General features: G+C 34.9%; 1 protein-coding gene across 2 annotated transcripts in view; it reads left to right on the top strand.

The window, feature by feature from the left end:
* LOC150103629 (homocysteine-responsive endoplasmic reticulum-resident ubiquitin-like domain member 2 protein) overlaps positions 1-20,660 on the top strand; it is a 135,221-nt gene extending 114,561 nt beyond the window's left edge. For both annotated transcript variants that reach the window (XM_090397699.1, XM_090397697.1), the window contains exons 8-9: positions 6,106-6,280; positions 19,893-20,660. In XM_090397699.1, the coding sequence (XP_090253825.1) occupies positions 6,106-6,280; positions 19,893-20,069 (352 nt within the window). In that variant the 3' untranslated portion in view covers positions 20,070-20,660. The remainder of the gene's footprint in view (positions 1-6,105; positions 6,281-19,892) is intronic.
* Positions 20,661-23,417: the final 2,757 nt, after the last annotated feature.

Genomic DNA, 23,417 nt, shown 5'->3' with positions numbered 1-23,417 from the left:
ACATAATCTATTCTTAAAGACTGCTCTGTAATTCTTGCATTGTTTTAGTGCTCTTTTTTTTTTTTTTTTTTAATAGATGGAATGCTATAAGAAACCTGCTGCAATCATCTAGAATTGTTCATCTGACTAAGATTTGCATATGCTATGTAATCACTGCAAAACGTTTATATCTCCATATTTTTGGTGGTAAAATATCATCTACTCTAGCTGCCTTTCCATATTTCAGATTTCTTAAGTTTTTCTACCTATCAGCATGCTTCATGATAATCTTTCAAAGTAATTAATGCTAACATCCAGATTATCTTTACCTTCAAATTTATCATCTCTGATTTTCTTTTACTGGACTATTCCTTCAATTTCTAAGCTTTGTCTCCCCACCCCTCCCATTTTCTACTTTCCACCATAATCATATTTGTTATCTATATTCTTACCAAAGTTTCTGTGAGTTTTGTTTATCCCATCTCATATCTATTTTTCTATATCCTTTCAAGGGTACCTGCTATTCTTAAAAACATTTGCTATGCTTTCTTCTTTTCTAGGATTGCCTCTTTAATTTCTTTAGTCCACTATGAAGTTCTGTTTTTCTTCAGTTTGAAGAAAGTATTGTTTCCAGAATTTGTTTTCAAACTTTTTTTTTGTCTCCAGTAATACTTGTATATTTGATTCTGCTGTTCACTTCTAAAAGCTATTCAACTTTGATTTTTTTTTTTAGAATTTTTGTATGTATCCTGTCCAAAACAAAGTGATGATCACTTCCCATTTCAAATGTATATATCCTGAACCATTGTGAAAATATCACTTTCAACAATAACATAGTCAATAAGAGTTCTCTTTGCTTGTATATATTCTCTATATAAATTTATGCACATATCTTTGAGTGTGGTATCAGTAATAAGTAATCAGTTCCTGAACAGAAATCTATTGGGTAATTACAATTATTATGTAGCTTTCTTCCTTTATCCAGTTTTACTTACAAGATGTCTAGTATTCACACTATTAGCAGGCTTGGTTAGCTGAGTAGTTAGCATATCTGCTCTCCACTCAACAGCCTGTAAATTCTTACTCTTGAGAGACACTTGTGACATTATGATTAGGAATTATAGACTCGTTAACAGAAGAATATTTTAATATTTGTCAAATATTTCAGTCTGAAACTAACAGACTGTCTTCGGTGACTACATAGGAACAGTTTTTAACAAGGTGGAATACCAACAATTGATCATTCAAAAGTAGAATGAGCCGCATGATGTTACATTGCTAACATCAAAGCGTTATATTCCTTAAGAAGCAACAGTCACTTTGTTATTACTAAAGCAGACAAAGGAAAAGTGACAGTAATTATGGATTCTTCAAACTATAGAAGAAAAATTTCTCTTTTACTTCGAGATTGCTCAACATACAAAGAACTTGATCATAATTCCACCAATAGGCAACTGAAGAAATTAAATTCCCTTCTAGAGGAGGTAATAAGTTTGGATGCAGACACGATAGAAAGGCTAAAAACACATTTCGCAAGACCTCCTAGATTTTATGGTCTACCTAAAATCCACACGACAGATATTCCTCTTCATCCTGTAGTGGCCTGTATTGATTCACTTACTTATCACATAGCCAAATATTTAGCGAAATTATTGAAATCGTTTATAGGCAAATAATGCTCTTTTCTGAAAACCTTCGGATTTCCGAAATAAATTAAAACATATCTCATTACAACCTACTGATCTTATGGTGAGCTTCGATGTAGAATCTCTATATACTAATGTACCTCTCAAAGAGACTTTACAATTACTTGCTAACATCTTCCTGCAAGATATTATAAATTCTTGTTGAGAGGCTTATACGCTTGTTATACATGATAACTAATAATTAAGGAATTGACAGCGTACACTAGAAATATAAATTAAATAAACTTTAATATATACTTTCCGATATTTCGGCAAACGTCACGTTGCCGTCTTCTTGGGAACTTATTACAAAGATAAGTGCACACAAGTACTACATAACAGCAAATGAGAACAGAAGCAAGGAAGTTAACGTTTTCCTAAAGTCCTGATGGTGCCCCCTGGCAGGCTATACCACTTACAAACTAGCCAAGCATTTAGCCAAAGCGCTCTCACACTGTACTGACAACACACCATCACACATAAAAAAACTCAGCCCACTTCAAAGCCAATATAGAAAACCTCACATTCCAACATAATGACATAATGGTCAGTTTTGATGTCTCCTCCTTATTCACGAATGTCCCCCTCAAAGAAACCTTAGAGCTAATCCAAGCTAAATTTCCTCCCGATATCTCAACCCTATTTCAGTTTACAATGAACTCAGGCTATTTCGTCTGGCAGGAAAAATTCTACAAACAAATAGAGGGGACAGCCATGGGTTCACCACTTTCCCCACCCTTGGCTAACTTCTTTATGGAGACTTTAGAAGAGAAAGCCTTAAACTCAGCCCCACAAAAACCTACCATATGGCTTCGCTACCTTGTTAAAAACTGTTGCTATTTGGCCACATGGCCCAGATTCACTCCTCTCCTTCCTAACACACTTAAACAACCAACACCCAAGAATCAAGTTCACCCTGGAAAAAGAGGCAATTAATAACCTCCCCTTTCTAGACACACTAGTCACCTGCCAACCTGATGGAACCTTGGTTTTCTCAGTTTATAGAAAACCCACCCATACATTCACCAACAATCCCATCACCCCCCCCCCCCCCCTCACAACAATATGGAGTTATTAAGACACTATTCAACAGGGCAAAAATAATCTGTTCTAATGATCAAGCCCTAACTACCGAACTAAATCACATTCGTGACACTTTCTCAGCCAATGGCTACCCTCCCAAAAGAATCCAAAAAATACTTAACCCAGTTATCCACAACCCACCACCCCCTCCCCTTCACAAAAAAGATTACTCTAGATCCATCACCATTCCCTACATCCGAGGCACCTCGGAAAAAATCAACAAAATCTTAAAAAAACATGACTTGACCACCTGTTACAGACCACATAGAAAATTGGCATCCCTTATCCGCTCCACTAAAGACCAACCACTTCCCTTAGATCTACCTGGTGTATACCAGGTCCCTTGCAGCTGTAAACTGTCCTACTTTGGCCAAACAGGCAGGACAGCAAATATCAGAATCTCAGAACACAAGGATTACATCCGATTTCACAAGTACAGCCACTCTGGGCTTGCAGACCACGCTCTGGATACTCGCCACAGAATAAGATGGAAGAAAGCCACAGTAATACACTGCAGCAAGTTCAAATATGAAAGACTATTCATGGAATCAGCCTCAGCCCTTAGGAACATGCCAAACCTCAACAAATTTGGATGCATGAGACTGCTCCAAATTTGGGAAACATTTATCAGAAGAACTTCAGCCCAAAGGCCAAGAACTACCAATATAGCCCACCAGGGGCACTCAGGACTTTAGGAAAACGTTAACTTCCTAGCTTCTGTTCTCATTTGCTGTTATGTAGTACTTGTGTGCACTTGTCTTTGTAATAAGTTCCCAAGAAGATGGCAATGTGATGTTTGCCGAAATATCGGAAAGTATATATTAAAGTTTATTTAATTTATATTTCTAGTGTATGCTGTCAATTCCTTAATTATTAGTTATCAAGATGTTATAAAATTATTTGATTTCGTGATGCACTCTGGATATTTCTTGTGTCAAAACAGATTCTACAACCAAGTGGAAGGAATGGCCATGGGAAGTCCACTTTCACCTGCTCTAGCCAACTTTTATTTGGAACATCTATAAGACGTCCTGTTTTCATCTATATTCCCTCAACCATCCTTTTGGGTGAGATATATAGAAGACATCTTTTCAGTGTGGCCTCATAACAGAGATTCCTGACTGACCAGACTCAATTCTTTACATCCTCGTATTAAGTTTACCGTGGAGATTGAAAAAGACAACAAGTTATCCTTTATAGACATCCGTTCACCTTCAGGTATTCTAACAACAACAGTTTACAGAAAACCCACTTTCACTGGACATTATATTCTCAAACAATCTGCTCGTCATCCTTATTAAAAAACAGGAATCATAAAATGTTTAATCCAACGAGCTAGAACTAATTGTTCAACTCCTCGTGAATTACAGAAAGAACTTTCAACTATCAAACATCACATGAAATTAAATGGCTTCTTCGAAAAAAGTACACAACATCTGTTTGATTCCTACAATTCAATCCAGAACAACAAACAATCAATACGTCGAGTTCCAATTCCATATATTTCCTGGATTTCAAAACCAATTTCAAGAATTCAGAAGAAATATGATTTAACAGCCACTTATTAACAAACTATCCACCTATTTCCCCTCTTCTAAAGATAAACACTCAACTATGTATCTGCCTGGTGTGTATCAAGTTCCTTGTAAATACAATCTGTCCTACTTTGGGCAAACAGGACGCTCTATAGAAAACGAATTCAAGAACATCAATCATACATTCTGCACAACAAATCCGATAAGTCTGGATTGGCTCAGCACAGGATAGAGACAAGCCACAACATCCTCTGGTCCAAGACGCTTTCTACACAGATGTCACTATAAATTTGAATGCCTATTCAAAGAGAGTGCTGAGGCCTTACTTCAACGCCCTGACTTGAATTGAAATGATTGTTTATCCTTATCAAAAATATGGGAAGATTTAATCAGGATAACACATTTATTTTTTTTTAATTGAGACTTTTAATTCCTACATTAGTCTGTTATTTATAAATTAAGATTATTATATGTAATTGTGAATTAATACCTATAATTTAATCATCACTCAGATGAAATTTTTCCTGTTTTTAATGCTTAGCAATGTAACATCACGCGGCTCGTTCTACTTTTGAATGATCAATTGTTAGTATATTCCACCTTGTTAAAAACTGTTCCTATGTAGCCACTGAAGATAGTCTGTTAGTTTTAGACTGAAATATTTGGCAAATATTAAAATATTCTTGTGTTAACTTGTCTATAATTCTTAGCTTGTAGATTCTAATCCTGCCATGAGCATAATTTGTGATTGTGTTTAGGTGAAAATAAATTTCATTACCTGGTGGGAGACCATTACCACCACCACCATCCTCCATACTGTAGGACTATATATTGTATGTCTCTATAGCAGGGTTTCTAGATTTTATATATATATATATATATATATATATATATATTACATTTTTATTAATCATATTTTTATACGATTAATAAAAAAGGAAAATAAAAAATCCTACTGCTACTTTAGAGGATTTGGAGATACTTTGGAGGATTTTTTATTTTATTTTATTTGTTTTTTTATTTAGTATACTTACTATAGCAAGTATACTAAATTACTATAATTCACAACTTTCATGAGTAAGAGTTATATAAAAAAAAATCATATGTTATAAACTTGTTAATCTCAAAAAACTTCATATATCTCTTTTTAAACATGGTTAGCAGAGGTGACAGAGTTCTCTTTCATTGTCTTGAAATGAAATTTCAAGAGAATGAAAATCCCCTCCATTTGCAAATAGGTAAATCAGTCTGTAAACATATGACTTTATCACATTGTCCTGTTAAGATTGTCATCTTATTTAGATTCCCATAATACTCATTTCACTACTTTAAATGAATATTTTGGGAATTTGAATAAGGTGATCTAATATTGCAGTATGTAGAAGACTATGATGAAAATTATAATCCATACCTTTTTATTTTTTTCATTACATGCTTCTCTGATAGCCTAGTTGGAAGAGCAATGCATTCTTGGTTAGAAAAACCTGGATTCAAATCCTATATCATTTACAATTACACAAACATCTACAATTTTTCATCTTAAAGCTGAAGGTTAACTGGTCTTACAATAGTAACAGGGTGTGTGTTGCTCTAGAAACTTTGGTTAATTTTTCTGAACATTGACAGAACCAGATGAGTACATGTAAAGTGCCTTGAACCCAAATTCGTTTTCATTAATGTGGGTTGCAATATGAACATATATGTTACTAAAAGCCATTTTTAGCACTGGTCCACTCAGTTCTCTAATTTCATGGTATTCTTCTAGCTTTCTTTTATTAAAAGATGAAATTATTGAATTTAAGACATTTAAAAAAAAATTCTAGGTTCCATGCAAGAAGAAGACCACAAAGGGTAAGAGAAAATAGGCAGAGAGATATACAGGCACAGAATGAAAGGGAGTCAGCAGAAAACCAACCAGATAATGCCAGGGAAGACTCTGCTAATGAAAACAACTCTAACCAGTCAGATGTTCATGTAACACAGGATCAGGAAGAACAGGTATTTTCTAAGAAACAAATATATAAAAAGAATTACTTAATTTGTTATTCTGTGGTTTATACAATTCATATTCCATAATAGTTTTCCTGATATATATATATATCCTAGGAGTGTACATGAATGATAATGTGATAGTGCAGTACTATATTGATTAAGTTTACATTTTTACTAACCTCTTATCATCACTTTTTCTCCAAATCAGTTTATTTGTCAGATCCACAATATTGTTGGATCTTAGTTGGCCTCTTAAGACATTTCTAACTGCATTACCCTACCCAGATCTTAGTGTTCTTCTGAGTCTTTTATTCTGACATTTAAAAGTTGTTTATTATTATATTTACTACACTCTCCATGAAGTCAGCGGGCTCATCATGGGCGGTTCATGCAACTGAAGGGAATTAACATCAGCAGTGCTACTTATAATTCTCACCAACTTTCCATCATCAGCAAACAACTGAAGATCCTCAGTCAGTCCACATGATATATCATTTACAAACAAGTTAAAAATCAGGGATCAAGAATAGATATTCTTGATCCCTGGAGCATGCTCCTTTTTGAGACACTGCTCCATCATACACAATTTGCTGGTGTCGTTTAGAGACCCAATCATCAATCCATCTAACTAATATACTATTTATTCTCATCCTCTGCAGCTTGTGTGGCAACTTATCATGTGGTAATCTATCAAACACTTTTGCAAAGTCCAAGAATATCACTATATGATTCTCCTTTATCTAAAATACTTGTTACCTTATCATAAAATGCAAGTAAATTGCTAATACAAGACCTATCCTTCACAAATCCATTCTGACTATCATAAAGAATGCTATCTTCATCAACTCAATCTTGTATTCTGTTGCTGACCCATCTCTCCAACACCTTGACTACAACTGCAGTTATACAGATTGGTCTATAATTGGAAACTTCTGTCCTAGAACTATGGAGTCGTATTATTTTGCCTTCTTTTCACTCCTTAGGAACCCTACCTACTGCAAGACTTTCATTAAATAACCATATATCATCCATTCCTAGCCTTATTAACATCTAGCCCAATCAACACCTGGATACATCTCTAATTCTTTCACTTCCTATCCTCCTAATTGTCTCCCTTCTACACATTGCATGGCATCATTTACACCAGTATGATATACACTGACAAAGTGGTCAAGGCCATCCACCAGTGTCAACATTGACATAATTATTTTTCCTCCTGCTTGCCATATAGTGAAAGAAGTCCCTTGAATTAACCTTGGCTTGGCCAGCCAATCTCCTCTCATACTGCACTTTATTTCTTTACCATGCTTGTCACCTTCCTAGCCTGCACTTTATACTCTTAATGGATCTGGTCACCACCAACTGTCTTGTGCCTCCTCTATAACTTTTTCTTTTCCAACACAGCTCTCTTGATTTCACTGTTCATCCATTTCACTTCTACTCTATTTACTCACCTAATCTTTAGAATGCAGTTATGCATTGCCTGTATCAGATACTGCCTTATGAATTTCCATGCACTGTCTTTTCTCAACATCAACAGATAGTGTATGGAAACAAAGAGAGTGAGTTTATTGAATTTATGAGAGATAAATATCTTAAGCAGCATGTGACTAAAACAACTAGAGGCTTTAATGTTTTGGATTTGGTGATAACTTCACAAGATGTAGTTGTTAATGAGATTTTAACACACCAGTTGATGAGTGATCGTGAGGTACTTCTTTGGGAAGTGGTGAAACAAGAAAAAGTTACTACCAAAAATGAATACATGTGGAATTATAAAGTAGATGATTATAGGAAGCTTTGTAATCAACTATTTATCAATAAGTTAAGATAGATGAGTTGTGTACAAAGCTTCCTATAATCACCTACTTTATAATTCCACATGTATTCATTTTTGGTAGTAACTTTTTCTTGTTTCACCACTTCCCAAAGAAGTACCTCACGATCACTCATCAACTGGTGTGTTAAAATCTCATTAACAACTACATCTTGTGAAGTTATCACCAAATCCAAAACACTAAAGCCTCTAGTTGTTTTAGTTGCATGCTGCTTAAGATATTTATCCCTCATAAAATTAATAAACTCACTCTCCTTGTTTCCATATACTATCTCCTCCTTCTATTCTGTATTCCTGTAATTAAGTCTCCCATCACGATCACCTTTTTTTTACATGTCAATCATTTTGCCTAAGCATTTTGCAATCATTAGTATTGCAAAATGCTTAGGCAAAGTATAGCCTGTTTTTCAATTTCACATCACATGGATTCAAAATCTGCACATGTACTAACAACTTCCACACTTTGTGGACACAATTCCTCTGCGATCATTAACAATATCCCCCCCCCACTTTTCATGAATTATTGATTATCTTTGTGATTATATCAATCAGTGCAACAAACTCATCTCTCTTATTCAAATACTCCTTACATTTCATGCAAACATAACAATCCCTGTGTCTTTGATGCCAATTCTAACAGCACCAATATTCTCTACTCTAGCCATTATACTACACCTTCCTTTTTGGTCAGACCACTTCCTCTGATCCTGATTGCCATTCATACCTAGCTCATTTTCACCTTTATGCATTCCATCATTCCTTTCCACAATACCACATTTTCAAACTTGTATCCATCTCCCTTCTGTCATACAACCCGTTTGACTATGCTATTCTGCTTCACAAGTATCCTCTGATTGTTAGCTTCATTAACTTTTTGATTTTGCGCCTTCTCAGAAAAAAATAGCATTTTCTAAATGCATCAACTTTAAACCATTCCAGTTTTCCTTCAAATTCACCCCACAGATTCACAAACTGTGAATCCCCTTTGCCTCACATAAGTCAGCCATTTTTGCTATTCTTTATCTCTGCTCTCCTTCTCAATTCACTATTGTCATATCTGGCACTACAACTTTTCCAACAACACTATTATCCTTTATCTCCCCCAACAACTTCAAATCTATCAACGTTCTTTTTTTCACCATCTAAGTCAGTCATGTTGACTTCTACCACTGATTCTGATACCCAGTCTTCTCTTCTCTGAAAAGCATTAGTATTTGTTTCAGTGTTCCACCAGGAAAGCATGTTTTGTGTACTTTGTTAGTGATCACACCTCTAATGATTGTCTCCATACAGTGATATATGATTATCCTTTGACTTTTTTTTGTAACATTAACTTCTTTCTTCTTATTCACATTTGCTCATCTCTTCTTTAGGTGCTTATTTTATCTTCCAGATGCTTCATTTCTCTTTTCATTTTCACCAACTACTATGATCCTGATGCTAGCTCTGATTTCAAAATGCTCAAACTTATCAATACTTCATGTACATTAAGGTTTTCCTTCTTTTCTTTACTCTAAAAGTCCATAAATCTTTCACATTTTTCTGTGCATACATAAAGCAATTGTCACAATGCATTCACTGGGAAAAAATCAGCAGAATTTGATCTTTGTGCTGAAACTTTCCATGCCATTTTTAGAAAGAAGAAGCTGTAGGAATAAACAAGTAGCAAAATACAAATAAACAAAATTTCAATAACAAACACTATTGAAGGACACTTGTATCCAGTATGGAAAAAATGAAGCACAATTATATGATAAAGAGCCACAGTATACGCTACTTAAAAACACTTTTCTCAGCACTGATGAAAAAAACACCACTACATTTACTTGTGACACTAGCAACATCTTTGCTAACTTTTCCTCTGCTATTCTGTTTAAGTGACCATACTACTTAGATCAGCTCTGCTCACACATGCTTGAATGCAAAATGTCAAGCTCCTTTCTAATATCTTCATTTTTCACATGATTCTACTATTGATGCCATCTGTGCACTTCTCTAATTTTTTTCTCATATCTGTGATCTTAGTATGTTATCAGAGATTTTTTGTAATCTTTAATCAACTGTGTTTTACTTTTTAATATGACTTCCACTCAGGAAAGATTGTAAGCCTATAGTACATTAGTATCATGAGTGGACAAAACAATTTTCTCTTTTTATTAATTGTTATAATTTTTTTGTATTGCTTAATGATTTTTTACATACTCCAGACAGCCTGTTTTTACAAAACATGGAACTTTTTTTCAAATTCACTTGAGGCCTCCACTAAGCAGGGTAGTAGTTTCATATCAGTTGAAGAAATTCATCTTGCACCTAAAAATATTCATGTCCAAGGTGATATTCAAACACCCAGCCTGTCTGTTGGAAAGTGGACATAAAAAAGTTGGAAAGTTAGCATAACTACTCAGCCAATCAGGCTGACACACTTTTACCCTAGCTATCAGATCCATAAGTTAAAATTAGTTTGAACACTGTCCTGTATACAACCAGTTCAGTGGTTTGACTGATTTCTCCTTTAATAATGTGACATATGAAAACGTAAGACATGATAATTAATAAGTAACATGAAATGAATTTACCTTACTTATATATTTTTATTACTATAAAATTGTTGCTATAGTATCAAGTGCAACTTCAGTTTGACTTTTAAATTAAACAAGAACAGAAACTGGTATATTCAACAGTGGTGCACACATGAACTGCACATACATGATGTAGATAGTAATGGTCTAATTACATGATGGTTCTAGTAAAAGTAACTTTAACAAGATAAAAAAAAAAAAAAAAATATATATTTATATATAGATGCAATCAAGGTGCTTGGTGAGACATCTGGAAAAATTGGAGAGCAGAAGGAGAGTTAGTGGTGGAATAATAATGTACAAGTGGCAGTGACAGCTAAGAGGAAGGCAAAAACAGAAGTGGGATGAGTCAAGAGTGGAAGAGGACAGAGAGAAAAAGCAGGAAACCAAGAGAGTTGTGGCACAGACAAAGGCCATGGCATATCAAGATCTGTATGATCAATTAGAAACAAAGGAAGGACAGAGAAAAATTTACCAACTAGTGAAATGTAGAAATAAAGCAGCAAAGGACATCTAGGACATCTTACATGTGAGGCAGATCAAAGACGCTGAAGGAAGAGTATTATGGAGGGATGTGGACATAAGAAACAGATGGAGAATATACTTTGAGGGACTTTTGAATGAGGAAAATGCAAGGACTCACAGAGAAGATGGGCATCCTTCTGAGGGGATGGTGCAGAACATCAGTAGAGTGGAAGTGACGGAGGAATAGAAAATCAGTGGGCCCTGACAGGATTCCAGTGGAGGCATGGAAGGCACTGGGGGGGAGAGGGAATTGACCTGCTGTGGGACCTGTTCACGAAAGTTTGCCAACAGGAAAATATACCCGAGGAATGGAGGGAGAGTACTCTTGTCCCCATCTACAAGGGTAAAGGGGATGCACAAGACTGTAAAAATTACAGAGGAATAAAGTTGATGTCCCACACAATGAAAATCCTAGAAAGGGTTCTTGATGGAAGATTGAGGAAGGAGGTGGAGATTGCAAAGGAACAATTTGGCTTCATGCCTGGTAGATCAACAACAGATGCTATCTTTGGGTTACGGCAGATATTGGAAAAGTTTCGAGAGAAACAACGGGAGCTACATCTGGCATTTATTGATCTGGAGAAAGCATACGATAGAGTGCCAAGACAAGAAGTCTGGAGGTGTCGGAGGGAGAAGAAGGTGCCAGAGAAATATGTCAGGTTGGTGCGGGAAATGTACAGAAATGTGAAGACTAATGTTCGGACCTGTTTGGGACAGGCAGAAAGTTTTCAAGTAACAGTTTGCTTGCATCGAGGGTCAGCATTAAGTCATTTTCTGTTTAATATTGTGATGGAGGTGGTAACAGAGGAGGTGAGAGAAGATGTGCCTTGGACAATGTTGTATGCAGATGACATCTTGCTGTGTGCAGATTCAAGAGAAGAAGCGGGAACTAAACTGGAAAGATGGAGAAAAGTACTGGAAGAGAGAGGTATGAGACTGAGCAGAAGTAAGACAGCATATATGTGTTGCACAGTGGGTGACAGCCAGGATACAGATCTGGAGTTGGAAGGAAATGTCATCAGGAAGGTGAGGGACTTTAGATACTTAGGTTCAACAGTGGAAGAAGATGGAGGAGCTGAGAAGGAAGTGGGATGCAGGATACAAGCAGGTTGGAGGAACTGGAAGGAGATGGCTGGAGTGTTATGCGATAAGAGAGTGCCGATCAATCTGAAAGGCAAAATCAATAGGACAGTAGTGAAGCTAGCTATGACGTATGCTATAGAAACTGTAGCCCTGAGGAAAAATAACATCAGCAGGATGGAAGTAGCAGAGATGAGAATGTTTAGGTGGATGTGCGGTGTGACCAGAAAGATCGTCTGAGAAATGACTATGTGAGGGGAACAGTGAAAGTTACGAACTTAGGAGCGAAGATACAGGAGGCAAGGTTGAGATGGTTTGGTCATGTGATGAGGAGGGAGGACGAATATGTGGGAAGAAGGGTCACGCAGTTGGATGTGCAGGGAAGGTGGAAGCGTGGGTGGCCAAAGAAGAGATGGAGGGAGCTGGTAGAAGAGCACTTGAGGATGAAGAACTTGGATGTGGTGACAGCCCAAGACAAGAGGATGTGGAGGAGACTCATCATCAACAGTGACCCCACTTAAGTAGGAGAAGCTGCAGAAGAAGAAGATATATATAGAAATAGATAATTAAATTTAAATTATTTCTAGGTATTTATGAACAAGAACTATTTCCCATAAGTGGGTTGATATAAGTCCATTGTTTCTATTTAGAGAGCTGTGAGACTTATATAATGCATCATAAATATATAGGTGTGTGTATACACATAGATAGATAGATATATATAGATAATTAAATTTATCTATATATATCTATCTATGTGTATACACACACCTATATATTTATTTCATCTTGTTGAAGTTATTTTTACTAGAACCTTAATATAATTAGACCATTACACTCTACATCCTGTATGTTTGAAGTTTGCGCTTGTCATTATTGAATCCACCAGTTTCTGTTCATACTGAAGATACCCTTGATAATAGGGTGAAAATTTTATACTAATAAAAATATATATGTAATGTTTCTGCGCAGTTAGCTCAGTGGTTACGGACTCTGCATCCATATGCCTGGGAAAGGAGCGTCCTGCATTCAATTCTCGTCGCTGATGTGAGGAGCTATCTTTCTCAGACATAGCCAAGTTAACTGGTCTTGGGCGTGGACTGCGGGGTTTTTTCCTCCTGCAAAGCAGGCACACCAGTCACACGCTTCACAGACAATTACACATGGTTGAGCGTGGGGGGTAACGACCCCACCTCGTAGTGAGTTATGAAACCCAAAAATGGGAGGCCAAGGCTCTACATGGGCTGTAGTGCCGAAGAAGAAATCCGTTTTATGTTACTTATTTGTTAGTTGAACAGTATTGATTCACAACACAGAATGATAAGAAAATAATATTTGTTAACTTATTAGCTGATATTTTATTGGGATTATGTCCAGCATCTTCAGAGCCCAAGAACAGTTTGTCATGGTACATGAAACAACAACAGTTTAGTGTAACAGTGGCACTATTTTTTAAAAAAAAATTGTAACAGACAACACAAGGAACTAAAGTCCTAATTGGTGCCATCTATTGTTGGGTAAAGAGAAAATACAAGTATTAATTAGATCTTAAAATGACTTTCTTCCAGATTTTTTGGTAAATTGATATAGCCATACTTGTTGGAATATGTTTTTAAGCTGCTGTTGATTACCAAAAATTTAGCATAATATGCAAAATGCACATACTTTTACAAGATTGGGCTACTACATCATAGATCATGATTCTACTACCTCTCAAAATAATAAAATTCGCAAATTATTGAGGAAAGTCACTTTCCTGGCTAATAGAAACAGTTAACAAACTCACGCCTTTTCATATTAAAGCACCAAGAATATATGGAGCACCAAACATTCGCAAACAAGTGTGGATAGTAGAAACAGTCCCGCATACAAACTCGCTAAACATTTAGCTAAATTACTAGCCTCTCTCACAAATAATTCTTCCTTCTTTGTTAAAAATTCTATTCACTAAAAAGTATATTAGAAAAAAAAACATATCTTAAAAGGTTCAGGCATAATGGTTAGTTTTGATTTTACTTCACTATTTACCAATGTACTGTTAATTGAAACCCTTGATTTGTTAGTCACATTTTGTTCCCAGATATATTTGAATTATTTAAATTTACAGTACATGCAGGTTACTTTTCCTGGGAAGGGACAATATACAAACAACTAGATGGGACAGCAGTTGGTTTCCCCTTTCTCTCCTTTAGCCAATTTCTACATAGAACAGTTAGAAAATCTAGCTATGAATACAGCCACTCTCAAACTAGTGGTTTGGCTCTGCTATGTTGATGATGTGTTTGCTATTTGGCCACATGATCCATACACATCATCATCAAATAGCCAGCATCCTAAAATCCACATCACAATGGAACAGGAAGTTAATGACTGTTTTTCCTTCATAGATACACTAATCACATAGCTTCCTGATGGTTTATTCTTTTTTCTGTTTATAGAAAACCCATGCAGACAAGGAGATATTTGCACAAACATTCACACCATTATCCAGCTCAACAGCATGGTATTCTAAAAATGCTAACTCATAGAAAATAAATTAAAGATGCCAAGAAATTATATTCTTGGTTTCGTCCTTTATCCAAGTGTAAGCAATCAAAGTTTGCACATGAAGTCACTTCACAACCACACTACTGTTTATATAGAGCATAATGACTTCACATCAGTTGCCTTAGTATCCTATAATGCAATGTACATATCCTTACATACATGTATAATGCTGTGTATTATGCAGAGTCATTACCCAGATCAGTTTCGACCTTTATTGAGGTCTCATCAGTGGGAGTCAGACCCAGAAGTGATACCAAGGCTGAAGCAATGCAGAAGTCATATTTTGTATGAACATGTTTAAAATCCAGTCTTCAAGATGAAAAGTTGAGTGCATTGCTGGGAAAAACTGAGATGAATAGCAGATAAAGCTGAAGTTCAACATTTGTTAAGACACATAGGTGTAGTTTTGCAGATTGCAGGGGAAGGAACCATTGTTGAGCATAGAACTAAGATCATGTATATTTTTGAAGTGAGTATGGAAGGTTTGTCTTTTCTTCCATGTAAATCTGTTTCTCTTTGCTTGACTTTTCATACTGTTGTTTACCGAGTCAAAATTGGAAGGGTTTTGGAATATACAAATGAATTTTATTATACAATGAAACCTGTGGAGAATTCATGACTAAACAAACACACATAATAACCACAGTAATAAGTTTTAATAAGTAAATATTTCATCCTAAGTATCTTAGGACATCGTCAGTACAGTTAATTCAAACAGTACTAAGAATAACATACAGTTAGGGCACAATTATTTTACAAAAATTATTTTACACAATTTTTTTATACAAAAATTGTGTAAAAAAATTATTTTACACAATTTTGTATGACAATTTCCCATACTTTAGGAATAGCAAGAACATCATTATGGTTTAGATTTGTCTGTGAAGTAGGGCTTCAGCACTTTATATAAACATTCATCTTTATATAAAGATCTATGTAGAAGTTTAGTCTTTTCCCAATGGATCCTATGGTTTGGGTTTTCAACTCCGTATTGAGCGAGGCCAGATTTCTGTGGTTTGATAAGACGGATATGGTCTTGATGTTCCAAAATGCGTTTATGAATAGATCCTGTCTGTCCATAGTAAGACAATTTACAGGAGCATGGAACCTCATACACGCCAGGTAGCATCAGAGGTGAGAATTTGTCTTTAGCAGAAGGTAACAAGTTATAGATCTGGTTGATGGGTTTGTAGGTAGTAGCAAGTTTGTATTTCTTCATAATTTTTGAAAGACATTTGGACATGCCTTTGACATAAGGTATGGGAATCCTGTGGGATTGTTCTTGTCTTAGTTGATGTGTGGAAAAGTGACTGATGATTTTTTCATTTGTTTTAAGATTGTATCCATTTAGTATGGCTGTATGCTCTGGTTACTAATGTTTTAACGATGCCAAATTTTTGAGATAAATGATGAGCAGAAGAATTGTGAATGTAGCAACCTGAAAATGTCGGGCTTGCGATAAACAGAAGTGGAGATGGAACCATCTTCTTTTCTTTGGATGTGTAAATCCAGAAAGCATATACCATGTGGAGATTATGGTTTTTTTTTCTAGTGTAAATTTGATGCGAGTATGAAGAAGGTTTATTTTATCTAGAAACAGGTGTAATTCATGTTCGGAATGATCCCATACAGCAAAAACTTCATTGACATATCGTAGCCAAATTTTTGGTTTGGGTTTAAACTTGAAAATTTTTTCTTCAAGGTATTCTAGAAACAGGTTTGCTAAGTTTGGTGATAAGGGAGACTCCATTGCTGTTCCTTCCTCTTGCATGTAAATTTTTTCTTTCCAAGTGAAGTAACCAGACGTAATAACAAATTTGAATATATGTAACAATATCAGACGAAAATGTTTGAGTTAACAAGTCTACCTTTTCCTTATGGGGAATATTAGTGAAGAGGGAGACAATATCGAAGCTAATTAGCATGTCAGTTTCTAACAGTTGAATGTCTTTTATTTTTGCGTGTAACTCTGTGAAATATTTAATTGATGAGGCTGAGTGGCCTATGTGAGGATGGAGAAGGTTCGATAAAAATCTTGATAACTTCTAAGTTGGGCTGCTAATAGAATCCATGACAGGTCTGAGTGTAACGTTATTCTTGTAGAGCTTAGGTAAACCGTATATAAACCGGTAAACCGAAGGTTTGGCATCATAGATAGTTTTGGCTATTATTTTATCTAACCCTCTCTGTCCTCACAATAGGCCACTCAGCCTCGTCAATTAAAAATTCCACAGAGTTTCATGCAAAAATAAAAGACATTCAACTGTTGGAAACTGACATGCTAATTAGCTTCGACATTGTCTCCCTCTTCACTAATATTCCCCATAAGGAAACGGTAGACTTGTTAACTCAAAAATTTCCACCTGATATTGTTGAATTAATCAAATTTGTTATTACGTTTGATGACTTCACTTAGAAAGAAAAAATTTACAAGCAAGAGGAAGGAACAGCAATGGGGTTCTCTCTTATCACTGAACTTAGGAAACCTGTTTCTAGAATAACTTGAAGAAAAAAATTTCACATTTAAACCCAAACCAAAAATTTGGCTACGGTATGTCGATGACGTCTTTGCTGTCTGGGGTCATTCCCAACACGAATTACACCTGTTTCTAGATAAAATAAACCTCCTTCATCCTTGCATCAAATTTATGCCAGAAAAAGAATCTCCACATTTATACTTCACAGACCAAATCTAAACCGTAATAATGTTCTTGCTATTCCTAAAGTATGGGAAATTGGCATACAAAATTGTGTAAAATAATTTTTTTTCCTCCAGATATATTTTAATTTAATTCTATAACACGCTACTGCACGAATATTGGGATTCCATTGTAATAATGCGCCCTAACTGTATATTATTCCTAGTACTGTTTGAATTACCCATATATTCTGGCTTATAAGTCGACTTTTCAGCATTGAAAAAAAGTACTACATTTTTTAGGTCGACTTATATGCCAGAAATTCGGGTCAAAAATTGATTGCTTTCCAAGAAAAAACTAGTACGTATCGTATTCTGTTAAATTTATTAGCAATATACAAAAAGGATAAATAAGTAAAAATATATCAACTTATATCAAATTTATTTACATGTTATATAATTATTTACTTACAAAAGAAAATAGGTAGGTAGCTACGTAATTAAAATTTAATTTTCACTGTCTAAATCTATGAAAAGTTCATTGTACTCTGGTTCTGTAATTTCTTCCGGTATATCGTCATATAAATTGTATTCGTTTTCTCCATCAGATTTAGCATCAATTTCATCAACATTGTAAACAAAATCATCTTCCGAACCATCTAATTTGTTAGATATAGCACATTTTTTAAAAGATTTTATTACTGTGTCTGGTTTTATGTCGCGAAAACTAGTTTGCCGATCGTGAACTAGTTTTTCGTTTACTCCGAACTGATGTGTAGCAACGCAATTAGTATTTTCTTTTGCAAATTTAATCACTTTGCACTTAAAACTCGCATCATATTTCATTCTTTTAAAAGGAGCCATTGCACTTTAGTTCACTATTGGTCAACTGGTCAATATGAAAAAGAAATTTTTCGAGTCGACTTATACGACGAGTATACTATAAAAACTCAAATAAACTCAAAAAATTCCAATATCGAATTATACGCCAGGTCGACTTGTACGCTGAAATATACAATAATTGTACTGACGATGTCCTACGATACTTAGGATGAAATATTTACTTATTAAAACTTATCACTGTGGTTATGACATGTGTTTGTTTAGTGATACAAATGGATTCTTTACGAAACTCTCTGCAGGGATAACCTCACCCAACTTTTTTGTGTATTATGGTCTCAGCAGCTTCCATACATATCATTAAATGGACTCCCTCTGGGCATATTTAACATAATATTGACAGCAAAATTATTTGCTAGCTGATATGGAAGCCTACCCTAGAAAAATTGAACGAAATTCAGTATTTAGGATCTCCACTGAAATTCATTCCATTGAATTTCATCTGCCATCAAAAGATATTTGTAACATCTATGCCAGTAGTGAGATTCAAACTCAGGCTACTGGCTGGAGATCAGAAGTGTTATTTGCTTGCTACTAAAATTTATCAATATTTTTGTGTCGATATTCATGACTCCTTGGAGGTAACATGTAGTAATAATAATAATTTACAATTTTGATTTCATTCAGAACTATTTAAGAGCAAAATTTAGTCAGAAAAATATGTTTTCTGATTTTATATATATTATATGTTCTTTTCATCTCATTATTTTAAATTTTATTTTTTTATTTTATTTGAATATTCACTAAATGGTTTGCTTAGCTGTGAATACTATTGGATTTATCATCGCCCTCCAATAAGCTATGGATTTGGAATTCTTCTGCAGGCATGAATGTTGTTTTGTGAATGCCTTTAAATGGTAGATGAATTGCATTGCCCACTGTGAAATCACCACCTTGCTTATTGGAAGCCTAAAGTTTTTCTTTTGGAACCATAATGTGAGTCTGTGATACTTTGATAACAATTCCTTGTTTAAATTCATTTAAATGCTAACCCTTTTTTATCAAGCAAATAACACTTCTGATCTCCAGCCAGTAGCCACTGAGTTTGAATCTCACTACTGGCATAGATGTTGCAAACATCTTTTGATGGCAGATGAATTTCAATGCTAAGTGAGACCACTACTTGCAGGCTTGTAGTAGTCCGTGCTTGATTTCAAGAGGCAGGATTTCTGAATTATCTAATCCATATCCCATTTATAGTACTAATATATGGTAGGTTTACCACCTATGTGATTTTTTTATATTTTTATTTATTTATTTTTATGCAAATCCAACTCATGAAAGTGGGGATTCACATAAATTCTTGTTATCCTCATGAATTTGCTATTCACATAAAATCTTGTTCATCCACAAAGTATAACTTTGTTGTCTGCTCCTCAAATATAATAGTTTTCTGGTGAGCATATTATTTTATAATTAGAATTATAAAACTAATAAATATTAGTAAAGTAAAAAATTATAAAAGTAATTCTGAGGAATGTTAATAATTCATTCTCTTTGTATTTAAATCAGGGTCCAGCAGTCCAGGAGGAGACAGAAGTTGATAACAATCAACCTACTACTTCAAGACAGCTCCAAGAAACAGACACTACTGAAGGAGTTTCTCCATTTACCACAGCATGGACTTTTATTTCTAGCTTCTTCTATTCATTAATTCCAGAACAACCCTTACCTGTTCAGGTGAACTGAGTTTTACCCTCCAGTTAGACTGGATCTTGTAAAAATGAAGAATGTATAGCATCCTGTGTAGATAAAGCGGTCTGGGGATTGGTTTAATTTTTTTTAAAAACTTTTTTGCGGACTTTTGTTAATTGTTTCGAGTCAGTCCATTGGGAAATGTTTAATTGAGATGTTAGTATATATGTAGGAATATTTATTTATGCTGTTTGTCAGGACTCTTTGCGCATCTGATTGCATCATAACTTAGAAGTATTTTTATATTTCCTAATTAAGCTGCAGTGAAGAATGCTGTATTTTGTTACCATTTTAATTTCCCCCATCTCGTCAGATTTCAAATTAATGGAAGGTTGTCGGAGTTTTCATATCTCCACTGAATTAATATATCTCAAGGTTATCTTTTTTGTATCCATGAAAGGGCTGAAAAAAAGTATGTATTTTTGTTGTTTGAATATTCTTAACAATGTCTAATAGCATCAATGATCTTATAATAAAGCCATACTGTAGCACCTTGTACTGTGATGGTATCATTGTAGCCCTAGTCATTAAGCTGTATTGAGTTTCAACTCAACTTTCTATTAAAATATTTTGGTAATCATGGTAGATTGACTATTATTTCCATTTCACATTAGCATTATCATAATTTGGATATAACATCTCAAAAGTGACTATTTTCTAAAAGGTAAAAATAAGGCATCCTTAATCATGTATTAACAACATGAATTTTCCAGTAATATTAACATTCTTATTTTATTATTATTATTATTGTTATCTGAGACATCCAGGAGTCAAAAACTTGTTGAGTGAGGCCATATATCACCCACATCAGCTACCTTCTTTTAAACTCATTTATTAGATGTACTCACCACTCCACTTGGCAAACTGTTCCACTCACTGCTTTATGAGAGAAAAATTAGCTCCTTACCCCTTTTTTAATCATGCAAAAAAATTAATTTCCACAGATGTCCCTGTATTCTATTCCACCTTCCATATAACAAAAAATGTCATCAATTGATACTCTATAACACCTTTTCAAAGGACTTTTGTCATATCATCCCTCATTAACACATTCACTGAATACAAGCTGACTCATGGACCAGGGTGTTATTGCCTTCTGGGTATTTAAGAAATGCTTTTTCTCAGGCTGCTTACTGATTGTGAGGAAATCTTCTTCTTTTGGAAAGAATATATCTTGCAGATGCATGGAGTGAGGTGGCAGCAGAGTGCATGAATGGAGTTTGGAAGAAGCTGCTGAATATGTTCATCCATTTGAGATAGTACCTCTAGCTAGACACTTGGAGATTTCACAATGAAGATGTAAAACAGTTGTGGAAGAAGAACCATCAGATGAAGGCCTTATAGAACTAGAATCACAGACAGTTGTAGAAGAGATGGTGGGGAGGGAGGAGACCAGGCAATCAAATTTTATAGTGAAAGCATTGGCAGAGGCATTTGCCTCTAAATAAGGCAGTTCAGTTGTTTGAAGAAATGGAACCTAACATGGAGAGAAATTTATCAAACAGAATGATGCAAGCTACATTTGTGGCTTGCATCATTGTGCAGACTAATTGGATGTAATGTAAGAAGTTTTAAAGACATCCATACTCTCTCTCCTCACTCATAAGCCCAGATCTTTCGCAAGTTATGCATTTGGTGAGCATCCTTAGAATGCCTTGAATATCTTCAAATTCTGAATTTGAAGAATATGTTGTGAATGATCACTCTTACTTACCCATGTTCCATGTGTTCCCTTTATCTTATTGATGAGCTCACAGAGGCATTGTTAACTCGTGTTTCATTATTTATTTCAGTACAGTTGTGTAAATAGTTATTTTATGTTCTGATTTGTACAGTATGTTTTTTCACTATACAGAATGAATAAAATCAATTAAAACTATAATAAAATAGATCTACACATTTTAACATTCATTCAGATTAATTTTAACATATCCTTACTGGTTCATATGCTAATGAACTTACAGCCTTTTTGACTTATGAGAAATTGAGCAGGATGGTGATTGATAGTTGGTAGCTTAGTTACAGGGATGGTTGACTGATAGGAGCCAGCAAGTTGTCTATGGGGTGCAGTGTCCTGGAAGATGAAGATGACTAGTGAAGTTACCACAGTGTTCTGTTCTGGGAATGCCCTTTAATTTATATATATGGTCTGTGTGTGTGTGTGTGTGTGTGTGTGTGTGTGTGTGTGTGTATATATATATATATATATATATATATATTAGGAAAACCAAGTAATTTTCAAAGCGTCGTTATTTTTACTCCTAATCCCAAGTAAGCAAACAGTTAAGTTTGCACCTGAAACGTAGTTCAAGTCTAAAGATGGTACAACACCAGGGCAACTCATTGCAAAGGTGGGTAAAGCTCTGATCACTATTCTTAGTATTTCCCATAATGTAAAGCACATCTCACTCACTAAAAGATGTACACTGCAATACATTATAGGTGGGGTCACTACCCAGACCGGTTTCAACCTTTTTTGAGGTCTCCTCAGTGAGTAGCTAGACCCTAAATACCAAGGTCCTTATCCTTATAAGGACTGGCTTAAAGGGGCGAAGCAAGAATGCTTTTCATCTTCCCCGTTATCTGTAGAGGACAGTGTAGGGATAAGGTGTTATTGAGCTATTGAAGCTCTGATCATGGCAGGAAGGTAACAGCAATAGCCGAGCCTCAGTTAGAACTTCATTAGCTACAGCATTGCCATCCATTACCCTCCAAGGGTATTGGATTGAATTAAATACCAAGGTTTTAGTAATACAGAGCTTTATCAACTTTAGCTATACAAGTTGCCACAAGGTGTTTTTATTTTTAATAAAAATCTCTGGAGGAGATATAGATGTTAATGAATTTTTAACTTGGGGATATTGTATATTAGGAAAACCAAGTAATTTTATAAGCTTGGTTATTTTTACTCCTAATCCCAAGTAAGCAAACAGTTAAGTTTGCGCCTGAAACGTAGTTCAAGTCTAAAGATGGTACAACACCAGGTTATTTTGTTATAATAATCATATTATATCAATATACATAAAGAGTTTTTATTGTTTTTTTGTTCTTTTAGTGAGATGTGCTTTATATTATGGGAAATACTAAGAATAGTGATCAGAGCTTTACCCACCTTTACAATGAGTTGCCCTGGTATTGTACCATATTTAGACTTGAACTACGTTTCAGGTGCAAACTTAACTGTTTGCTTACTTGGGATTAGTAGTAAAATAACCAAGCTTATAAAATTACTTGGTTTTCCTAATATACAATATCCCCAAGTTAAAAATTCATTAATATTCATATATATATATATATATATATATATATATATATATATATAATTTTCTCATGTAGTACTGT

The sequence above is a fragment of the Typopeltis vanoorti genome, chromosome 9 (genome assembly GCF_054136105.1).
Source record: "Typopeltis vanoorti isolate ZY-2024b chromosome 9, IOZ_Tvanoo_1.0, whole genome shotgun sequence".
NCBI lineage: Eukaryota > Metazoa > Arthropoda > Arachnida > Uropygi > Thelyphonidae > Typopeltis > Typopeltis vanoorti.
The sequence above is the reverse complement of the archived record's forward strand: the minus strand, read 5'-3'. Positions and strand labels throughout refer to the sequence as shown.